The following is an 11,461-nucleotide window of genomic DNA, read 5'->3' as shown; positions in this document are numbered from 1 at the left end:
AATAAATAAATCCATGAGACTAAGATAACTCTATAAAAATCAAATTGAAAAAAAATTTATGAAGCTCAACTTCCAAACAATCGAATATTAAATGATAAAAGTTTTTAAAAAACTAAATAAAAAAAGAAGATTGAGTTGTTAGATGATGAGATTGAAAAAAAAAACTCAATTAAAAAATGATAAAAAAATAAATTGAGTCAATTCAAGTCAACCTGTCAAACTCGTGATTTATGTTATGATATCGGAACAACCCATTGAAAAGCAAATAAAAAAAATATGAAGCCTAATCAAGAAATATTCAGTTAAAAAAACTAAAAAATAAACATAATTAACCCGTCAAACTTGCGATATGAGTTATCAGATCGGGAAAACGTCATAAAAAAATTAAAAAATATAAAGCTTGATTCTCAATCAACCTAGTGTTAAATAATAAAATTTAAAAAAATAGAAAAAACAACCCAAAAAACTACTTGAATTAACTCGGGTTAACTTGTTAAACCCGTGACCTGACTCATAAAATTGGGATAAATTTATAGAAAGCAATAAAAAAAATTACGAAGCTCTAGTTCTAATAGATCTAATATTGAAGGTTGAAATCAACAAAAAAAAAAATTAAATCCATGATGCTGATAAATGACCTAAAAGAAAAAAAAAGAGAATTATGAATCATAATTACCAAAATAACATAATATTAAACTATAAAATTTAAAAAACCTAAAAAAAGGGTTAGTAAATGATTAAATTGAAAAAAAAATTCAAAACACTTTTATAATAAATAGTTTTTATAATAAAAATACAAGAATTCACTCTTTTAATCCTAGGAACATGGCCTCAGTTTCTCAAATCAAATTTAGCTTGGTACATGAACATCGAGACATTAGTCTTATTTGAGAACACGGTTCAAACCATGTTTTATTAAAATTTAATTTTGTTTGTTTAAATTTTTTTTATATATTTTTAGATCGTTTTAATATATTGATGTTAAAAATAATTTTTTTAAAAATAAAAAAATATTATTTTAATATATTTTTAAACAAAACACACTTTAAACCAAAACTCCATTCAAATTCCCAAATACACTTTAAAAAAGCCACCTATTCCCAAATACACTTTAAAAAAGCCACCTAGCCGTGACCTTTTGTTGTTAAACACCGCCGAAAGTTATTCAACCATAGTGATAAAAACGATTGAGGCACCGTTTTGTGTTTGGAATTACGTAGTGCATTTTAAATATATGTATATTTTAGTTTTAAAAAATATTAAATTAATATTTTTATTTTTTTTTAAAGTACATTAAAAATAAAAAATTTAAAATACAAAAGAAATAAATAAATCATCACCAACAATATAAATAAATTTTTTTGGTAGGTAATAGGTCTAAGTGCCTAAAAAATACAGATAAAATTCATTATGAGTCACGAAAGAAATTATATTATTCAGCATGATACATTGATTATATCATGAAACAAGATATTGTTATAATCAAATTAATTTTTTAAACAAATGGATGATAAAAAAAAATGAACCACTTCACAATACGGGTGCAAACAATTAGGTTGATATTACATTATCTTCATCAACCCTTCTTTTAGATATAAAGAGTTATGTTAATTATCTACGTGAATTTTTAAAGCATTTATAATATTCAAAAAATCATTTTAAAATAAAGAAGAATTGCGACTAAACTATTGATTTTTAAAAAGCTACAAACTATAGCTTTTAAAAATAACACATAGAATAAACTATCATATCAACTTTTGAAATATTATAAACATTTAAAAGCTCCCATCACAACTATATAAACTATTGATTCCTAATTAATGGACAGTAACATATTAAATATAGCTGTTAAAACCATGCATTTGTTTTGGTGCGCTCTTAGAGCTCGTTTGGGAACGCGGCTGCGGCTGTGTTCCTAAAAAATTTGAAATTTTTTTTTATTAAAATTTAATATGATTTGTATGTTTTGGATCGTTTTGATGTGCTAATGTCAAAAATGAGTTTTAAAAAATGAAAAAATATTATTGGCATGCATTTTGATACGAAAAATTATTTAAAAAGTACTCGCAACCACACTGTCAAACAAGCTCTTCGAATATAACTAGAAAAGGGAATATATAGGAATTTCGATATCTATTTTAACAACAGCAGCAGCAGCTAGGGCAGCTGCAGCTAGATGATTCAACATGTTGGAGGATTGTCATGGTTGCTGCTCTTGCTTGCTGAGCATTTGAATAAATTATGTCCCTGGCGAGTGATCCAAGTAATCATTTAAGCTTTCCCCTAAATCCGACAATAATGATGGCTTCCAGGCACCAGTATCTAGGGCTTTCCACTGTCACCGAATTCTTTTTTTTTTTTTTTTTATAGTCATTGAACTGCCGTGCGGGGGTTGAGATTATATTTTAAATTTTTTTATTTAAAAATATGTAAAATTAATTTTTTTTATTTTTAAAATTTATTTTTGTTATTATAAATAATAGTAATATAAAAAATTATTTAAAATAAAAAATTATTTTTTTAAAAAGCACGATGCAATGTAAACAAACACACCAATTAATATGACAGGTATTTTTATAGCTTTTAAGGTTGTAGTTTTTAAAAAATAAATTTAATTAAAATTGATGTGAGATAATTTTTTTCATGATAAATGTATCTTCATGAATAAAAAACTATTTATTTTAATTTATATAAGATCAAAGTTTGAAATGTAAATATATCCATGAAATTTAATCTGAAAAAATACAAAAGTTATTTGATTAATTAAATATTTTTTCTCTATAATTAAATAAAAAAACAGAAACTACCATAATACATTTTCTTTATTTACGGGGGCAAGCGGGTATGTTTGGCATAGCAAATCAACCATTGTTTTGTTGAATTTTGAATTTTTTCGCTTTAATTTTTTTTATATTTTTATATTATTTTGATGTGATATGTTAAAAATAATTTTTAAAAAATAAAAAAATATTATTTTAATATGTTTCCAAATAAAAAAACACAATCTCTATCTCCATCTTCAACATCCCCACAAATAATTGGGAATAATTTTTCTAGTCCCAGCTGTAATTCCAAACAAAATTTAAAGGCACAGACATCTTCCTGTAGAAAATTAAAAGCCTTGTTCTTCCATGCACAGATGGGATCTTAGAGCTCCCGTAACGTCAAGAGAATAGAAACTCAAAAGCCTATTGCAAAATTTTAAGAAAGTAATAACAATCTTGTTTGCTTGCGTTTTGTTGGTTTGTACCTACCAGGAGTTGTCAAATACTTGAAGCATCATCGAACGCGAAGCAATCTTTGCTTCCTTTTCTAACCATCTATTGTATTTCCACATCATCACATCTCTGTCAGTCCTCATGACACAGAATATACAGGAACTCCAGAACAGAATAAACACACACTCACTCACTTTATATACTTTACAAATGGATACATTTAGTATACAAATAACTCAACTTTGCCCTTACAAATAATAAACAAACCCCATATGATGAAATGATGCAAACATGAGAAAGACAAGAGGCTGGGGTTACTTACCCTTTCTCTTTCCTTCTCGGAGACATTTAAAAAATGACAAAAAGAGTGTTCTAGTCCTATCTGTCTTGATAAACTAACGCCTACGCACCTGGCGCACTGGAATCTCTGCTTGATCACTCCAGTTTCGCTGGCCAGGCCCTTTCTCACAACATACAAACGACAGCTTGGCTTCGCTTCACTAGCCTACACACACATGCACTCACCATCCTCCCCCTCCCCCTCAAGAGGGGATGATAAGCTGAACCCACCAAAAAATTGGGCTTACTTGGACACCAAAAACTGTTAATAAGATTAAAAGAAAGAAAGAACGAGGAAAAAAAAGAAAGAAGAGGGCAGACTTTCAATTATACAGTCCATCAAGGCTCGCCTAAAGGACCATAGCAGGAGCCTCCCCCCTCCATCGAGGGACTTCCCGTATGAATATTTTCCTGAAAAGGTGGCAATGCATTTGGTCTCGTGTTCCTTGGACAACAATGTCAGTGATCATCCATCTTCAAATTGCAGCTGCTAATTAGCATCCAAAATGCAATCTGCATTTCCGCGAAAAAGATAGTAAATCGATAAATCTTTTTAGCTACTTTAAGTTAACATTATAATATTTAAGAGGACGCAACAGAAGAATTTAACTGAAGCTACCAATTATCTTCTTTGATATGCATGGTTGAGGACAGCGTGACTATAGAGCACCATCTTCCAAGTTCCTTGCACGTTGCTCCACGTTTCTTAGATCTCGAAGATGTTGTAGAATATCTTGCAGCAGTTCTATCCCCTTATCTCCTTTCCTCAAGGAGGTGATGCAATGCTTGAGAAATTCTCTATCAGCCTCAAGTGCTAGTAGCCTCTCGTAGAAATGGTCCACCTCCTCCTCAACTGCAAGCTTCTTCCTATCCATGTCAGATTTGTTAACTGACATTTGGAAAGCAACAGAATCAAACCCTTTTGAGTGCCCATTTAGTATCCCATCTTCACTTTCTGTATCAATGGCATCAAAAAGCGGCAGAAGTCTCTTTGCCTTTGCATCAATGTTTCTTCTTCCTTGCTGATGCTTTCCATTCATTTCCTTGTAGTGACCATTTGCAACTCCATTTGATTCACTGCTATGATCATAAATCTCATTGTAGTCATTGCCATTCTCTTGATATAGATGCTCAATCGGTTTTATGTCCTCAAATTGTTGCTCTTCATCATCGCTCAGCATAAAAAGCTTCTCTTCCAAGACCTTGAGTTGCTCTAGAATTGATAGCCTCTCCTCCTCAAAATTAGCCAACGACGACTCCAAATATATAACTGCGTCTACCGGGGTGTTCTGATTACTACTTTCTTGATGGTTATCGAAGCTTTCAGCTACTTCTCTCCCTTCATGATTCAAGTCAGCAGATAGTCCGTCGCTATCCTCGGCATTGCTACAAGAAGGCGAGGCAGTTCCACTTCTCGTGCTACCATCTCTCCTTCTTTTCAACACCATCAATTTCTCTTTCATCTCATAATCCTGTACCTTCTTTCGATATATTTCCAGCTCCTTTTCCAGCTCCGCTTTCTCTTTCTCTCTCTTTACCATAAGTTCGTTCAGAAGCTGCAAAGCTTCTTGGTCATACTCTGATTGCTCTTCCATCATTCTCTGATACTGCAAAGCTTCCATCTGCATCGCAGCCTTCTCTTCTTGAAGTCTATTTATCATTGCCATTGTCTGGTTAGCTGCCACAGCAGAGGCACTTCTTTCTTCTTCTAGTTCTGCATATAAAGCACTTAAAGCCTTCCTTTCAGCTCTCAAAGCTGATTTCAACTTCTCCGTAGTCAAAACTCCTTCACCTGCTTCTACGTCACTAATGATACTTCCGTCCAAAGACTCTTCTGTGGCCGATTCTTTTCTTTCAAGTAGTAGCAGTTTCTTGTGTAGGTGATGAAGACTATCCATAGAAGTTGGTGTATCAGGAATTTTATCTTCCTCAAGCTCATTGCCCTCTGTATGCAATGATGGCTCGCCAGTCTCCACAGTTATGGTCCTAAATTCTATCGCATCTTCCTCAGCTTGCTTAGAACCTAATGCAACCAACAATTCAGTTTTTTTCAAATCAAATCATATACACATACAGTAACAATAAATTCTAATACAGCAGTATAACAAAGGAAAGGTTACCATGATCTTCACATGCATGTTTATTGACATCACTAGTTGAAGGGTCTTCTTGTTTGGATGAATATGAAGGAGAAACTTCTTCACCATAATGAATATCATCAATTTGTCCCTGATCAGGAATTTCAGTTCCTATCGAGACATCCGCTTCTATTTCGTCACTAAGCATTTGCAGTGCTTCTTCAGACACTGCAAATTTTATCAAATTTATCAAATTTATCAAATGGGAATTCAAGATGGAACATTGAGTACAAATTAGATCAAACAAGGTTGAATGCGTACCTTGATTGTAATCTGAATCCATGAACTCTCCTACGGCCAGTGAACTTTCTTGAGCATCATTGCCATCACTAGAAGGGGTTTGAGTTGGTTGAGCAGTGGCAACTAGCTCAAATTCCTCCTCCACCAAATCCAAATCCGCATGCACTCCCGAGGAACTCTCTTTCTCGAGTATTTCCATGAACCTAACCACTGCAATCTTAGGTTCCTCCGCATTATCATCGACTGAAATCAATGGCATTTCCTCTTCTAAATTGCTCCTATCCTCCACAATCAATTCATATTGTGCTCCAACTTGCTTATCAAACTCCAAAACAAAATCTTCACTACCACTATTCTCCTCCACTCCCTTTCCGTGCCTCTTTCGAATTTGCTTCTCTGTCGCATCGGAATCGATTAGTTCAACTGGAATCAAGTGGCAATCATCTTGATCAATGTAAAACTCTAGATGCCAAGGTTGAATTTCAGAAGCCTTGTCCTTACTGCTACTGGCTTGAACCATCACAGGTTGAACACAAGCTGGATTATCCATTTGCCCATTCAAATCATCCTTCTTGACTGGTTCTTCCTGTTCTTCAAGAAACACATCTTCTTTTTCACAATCATCAGCAGCCACTTCCTTGCGATCAAAATTAGAAACAGGGCCTGAACAATTCTGCCCCACTTCCTCTTCTCTGTTTCCAATCTCAAGTCCCCTGTTTTCAACAATCCCCTGTTCAACTCCACAGAAATCACTCACAAAATCCGAGCTTTCTCTATCAGGATGATCCTCCACACCAACTTTATCATCAACTTGATGATCCAAAACCAAATTTCCTTTCTGGGTAAATACCGAGTCACCCCAGGAAGGGTTGATTAGACAGTAATCATCACAAAATAATTTTGTGTCCAAGCAAACACCACAACAAGAACACTTCAAATCATCCTCACCATTTTCACTTAGCTTACCACCCCCTAAATCTTGAAGGTCACGAAGTTGCTTCATCCAAGGAAAGAAAGCAAACTTGTTCAAGGATTCGCTATGTGATGAGGATGAGCAGTCCTCACACATATCTTGCGATTCAGCTAGTTTTCTATGATTCGAACAATACCCCAATTTGGAAATCTCTTTAGCATGATCATCACACACAAGAGATCTATAAGAATTCTGGAAATTTGTAGGCTCAAAGAAGTGATCAAGCCTAGAACACCAGAGACAGGGTCTCTTAAGGCCAAAGTAATCAGCAAATTTGATGATTAAATAAGAAAACAGAGAATTTAAGAGGAGTAGAATGATCAGAATCCATTCAAGGATTGCATAGACTAGGATAAGAGTGATCTTGTTGGTGTTTCTGTTCAGCATGGTTGCAAACTTGTTACCTGCCATGGATGGTTGCTCTGTTTTTCTTGCTATGTACAAGGAAAGAGATGGAGTTGGGTAAGATATCAAAAGATAATTTATCGAAGGTGAAGTTAAATGGCTTCAAGACAGAGAAAAGGGGGACATTGAGGAATATCAAAAGAGAGGAAGTTAAGACACGAAGGAAGACAAGAAGACGTGAAAATGTTTTCAGCGGGAGAGAGAGAGAGGACAGAAGAATTGAAGAAGTAGATGGAGAGGTATATTTTTACAAGTTGAAAAGCCGGTTTGAATAGGAATGAGCTAAAGAACGTGGATGGTTGTGATGGTTGATTGTTTTTTTTTTATTTATTTATTAAAGTATTTTTTATAAAAATATATTAAAAATATATATATATTTTTAATATTTTTAATATCAACATAAAAATATAAAAAAATAATTAAAAAAATTAAATGATCATAAAACACAGGTTACACGCAATCCTAACAAGCTTCTAAAACTCGAATGTTAGAATAGAAAATTAAAGTTTTTTTTCTATATAAAATAATGTGATTTGAGTCAAAGTAAATTAAAGAATTTTTAGAGCATGATTAAAGTACTTGATTCTTCCGACGGAATTAAGTTACCTGTTATTAATATTCCACAAGTAACAAATATTTCAGATATTTTGATAAAGAAATCTTAACTCTTGGGTTTTACTAAAATCCCAAGGCAATTTTTAGTATTTTTATTATAATTTTATAAAAAAACATATATATATATATATATATATATATATATATATATATATATATATACACACACACAACAATCTCTGACCCATATTATTTAAAATATAAGGGTTATGATTAGCTTATATAAGTATGTATAATTTTTTTTTGATTAACGTGGGTGTTCGGATCAGCTTGCGCGTACCTCGACTAATTTCACGGGTCCTGAAGTTAACGACCATGTAAACTTCCAGTGATCATTATATTAGCAACCACGAGGCTCGAACTTAAAACTACAGAGAAAGTAAACCCTTTGATTTCAAGTTCTTATTACCGAGTCACTTACTAGATTGATTATAATTAGTTTTATTCATGATGATGCTCTAAATTTCAGTTCATGTGAATATGCATTTATATCTTTATCCTTGTAAATCCAGTTTTTCATGTTGCCATTGTAATAAATCATGTTTTAGAAAATCCTCATCACCATGAATTTGGAACATCAACATTTTTTTCTCTATCGGAATCCAAAAGGCTAGACATAGTTTTTCTTTTTATCTCCAGAGGCCATCTCTATTTCCCACACCTGTTTTCTCTTTGGGCATTAAAATGGGATGGCCCACCAACCATACCAATGAGTTGGTGGGCCACTCTCAAGGTAGAGCAGGGGGCCCAATCAGATGCTATGCAACTCTGTTTCTGTTATCTCATGAGGTTTCTCTGTTTTTATATGAAATTTTGTTTCCTTCTGTTCTTTAATTTTGTTTCTCTTGTGGAAAGCCACCCAGATTCTTGCAATAAACTTCGGTTTGAAGCGCAGATTCTCTAAGTTTACCGAGAGCTTGCCTATTTCATCAAACTATTAAAGCCATGCATGGTAGACAGAAACAGCATTGGGCCTCGCTAGAATTTCTTATAGAAAACCAAGCCAGAGACCATCACTGTGCTGAATTTTATGTTTCACACCAGATATATTTTTGGCTTTTTTACCCACGATTGAATCAGCCATCAAGACTCGGCGATGTCGTTTTTCTAAGGTAATTCGCGATCCCTTCCTCGGTCAGTTTTTCTGGAAACTGTTATGAGTTGACGGATCAAGGAATACTTGTGAATTCAGAAATACTATAAAAAGCTGGTGTTGGTTTGGTTTTAGTTGGGTTGGGTTGGGTTGGGTTGGGATAGTCTGAGGCTGCACCGCCACACACCGCCAAACGCCGACCACCCCATTTCATATTTTCCTTTTAGTTTCCAAATTCTCATGATCATCGTGCCTATGCTCTAAAACTATGGCCTTCCCGAATGCAATATCATACACAGTATCAAAATTAATATCGTCCAATTTTAATAATCGAATTAAAAAATAATAACGAGATCTGAAACTTTTTTTTAAAAGAAATACGCAAGGATACAGGTTTTTATATAATTAATATAGATATATGAAGATTTGAAAGGTTTCAATATACAGCAAGAGCCATTGTATCAAATATAAAGTATTATTTTAACTGTCGTTGTTATAGCAATAAAAATACAAATAAATGCAATATAATAAGTACATCATGAAAAGACAACTAACATCATTAAAGACAAATAATATAATATTCTTGATATAAATAACAACTGTATATTGTATTGTATTTTAGAGTAATGCTAGACATGAAAAAAAAAATTGTCCAGAAAAAACTCTAAGAATATATACAACAAACCGTTCAAGAGATAAATTTAACTTTAAAGAATGTAACTTAACTGGTCAGATTCTGAATTTGTTTTTTAAAAGTCATAAGTTCGAATCCCATAAACTTCAATACTACTGAAAGCTTACATGGTCGTTAACTTCAAGGCCCGTGGTATTAGTTGAGGTGCGTGCAAGCTGACCCAAACACCGACATTAATAATAATAAAAAAGATAAATTTTTGATCCTATTGACCCAATAATCCACATGTATTTTTAAAGTTTTTTTGTTATTATTATTATGTTTTTTTTTTTTTAATATTTAGCATTTCTGATAAATTCTTGTAACTCCTGTCTTGATTTTAAAGTAAGGAATCTAATTATTTTTTTTTCGCATCACCCCTCCAATGCACTTTTGCTTTAGTCCTGTTTACACCAATAATACTCCTCCATGCTTCATAATAATTCGCCCTACTGGATCTTTTAACTCTTCAGATCCCAATTCAAGTTAAATCAATTAACCCCTAAAGATAATTGTGTTCCCTCCTCTCTGCCTTTAGTTGCTTTTGTTCAAACACATAGATTTATAGATGCCAGAGATCACAACTATTTTAAAGGAATTTGTGCACAAAAGGTGTCCCCTTTTGTTGCAATTCTGTAACCAATCTTTGAAGATAGAATGTAGAACATATATGAATTTAAAAAAGAAAAGAAAAAAAAAGATCAATAAACTTTCTTGATGGACTCGCCCCTCTTCAAAGGTTGATCAAGTCTGTCTTTCCCTTTTGATTTTTGACCAAAAAAGACAATAATGTAATTGGCATAAGATTCACATTATAATTTTCAGAAGATGAGCTGAGAAAATCCTGCTTTCTATACCGTTTTGCAAATTAAAGAGCCACACTTCAATATCCAAACCATCATATTCAGACACAATATCTTTGATTTTTTTTTCTCTAGAAAAGGTTTCGTGCTAGTTATAAAAAAGCGCGTACTCTATTGAAATTGAAATAATATTGGCCTACACTGTTTCCATGGTCTAAGATTGAGTGTCTGGTTCTTCACTAGAGAAAACTTCAAATTTGGTGGCTGATGGCTGGGTAGGAACACAAGGATGAACAAACAAAAAAGGAGAAATATTGCTGGTATGGCCTGAATTGAATGGAGGGACCCTGTTAGGGGCCATAATCCCACGTTATCGCGTGGTTTAGAAGATACCATCCAACAACTGGAAAAATACAAAATATTTGACTTAATCTTGTACGATAATTATACACTAAGCGACCCTATTTTCATTTCCAATCATAACCCTTTAACCTTAATTTTAAGCATTCAAGAACAAGGGCCATTGCACATCTGGGTCATCGCAAAATCTGTTACTTGGCTGGATGTCTTTTTGGCCATGATATGAACTCAGTAATTTGTGCTGTGCAGGATGTGAATGCGTGCTAGTTAACGTGGATTAAGGTTTGAAACGGCTGTTTGGTATATGTATGACAAGAAGAAAGATATCATATTTTTGTCAACTAGGGCTAGTGCCAAAGCTTCAAAGAAATTCTATTCCAGTTGAGATGAGCATTGATGACAGTTGAACTGTCAAATCTACATGACACGGTCCCCAATTGCTTCTTCAAGAGGACTGTTTCAAACTGCAAGCTCTCGAGGGTCAAGGAGGGCTACTTTTGCAGATGGCTCTCTTTTTTATATATATAAAAAAAGAAGAAGATACTCAAGTATTGTTCTGGGGCAGTTTTATGGTGGCTGGGATGATCTCCAATTGATTTTCAAG

At 33.4% G+C, this 11,461-nt stretch overlaps 1 protein-coding gene across 1 annotated transcript; it reads right to left on the bottom strand.

Moving 5' to 3' along the window:
- Positions 1 to 3,390: 3,390 nt before the first annotated feature.
- On the bottom strand, positions 3,391 to 7,561 carry LOC7482895 (myosin-binding protein 2). The gene is made up of 4 exons (XM_024607277.2): positions 5,957 to 7,561; positions 5,678 to 5,863; positions 4,177 to 5,580; positions 3,391 to 4,070 (listed from the first exon to the last, which is right to left on the bottom strand). Exons 1-3 carry the CDS (start codon positions 7,317 to 7,319, stop codon positions 4,217 to 4,219), a joined length of 2,913 nt encoding a protein of 970 aa, XP_024463045.2. The 5' UTR covers positions 7,320 to 7,561; the 3' UTR covers positions 3,391 to 4,070; positions 4,177 to 4,216.
- Positions 7,562 to 11,461: the final 3,900 nt, after the last annotated feature.

Source organism: Populus trichocarpa, chromosome 8 (genome assembly GCF_000002775.5).
Source record: "Populus trichocarpa isolate Nisqually-1 chromosome 8, P.trichocarpa_v4.1, whole genome shotgun sequence".
Classification (NCBI taxonomy): domain Eukaryota; kingdom Viridiplantae; phylum Streptophyta; class Magnoliopsida; order Malpighiales; family Salicaceae; genus Populus; species Populus trichocarpa.
This window is presented reverse-complemented; position numbering and strand designations above follow the sequence as displayed.

Bases quoted from the DNA above. Each gene is read 5' to 3' on its own strand.
- LOC7482895 (XM_024607277.2), bottom strand. From the start codon at position 7,319: ATGGCAGGTAACAAGTTTGCAACCATGCTGAACAGAAACACCAACAAG. The intron at 5,864-5,956 runs GTACGCATTCAA...TAAAATTTGCAG, and splicing joins GGATTCAGATTACAATCAAG to TGTCTGAAGAAGCACTGCAA. The intron at 5,581-5,677 runs GTAACCTTTCCT...TGGTTGCATTAG, and splicing joins ACATGCATGTGAAGATCATG to GTTCTAAGCAAGCTGAGGAA.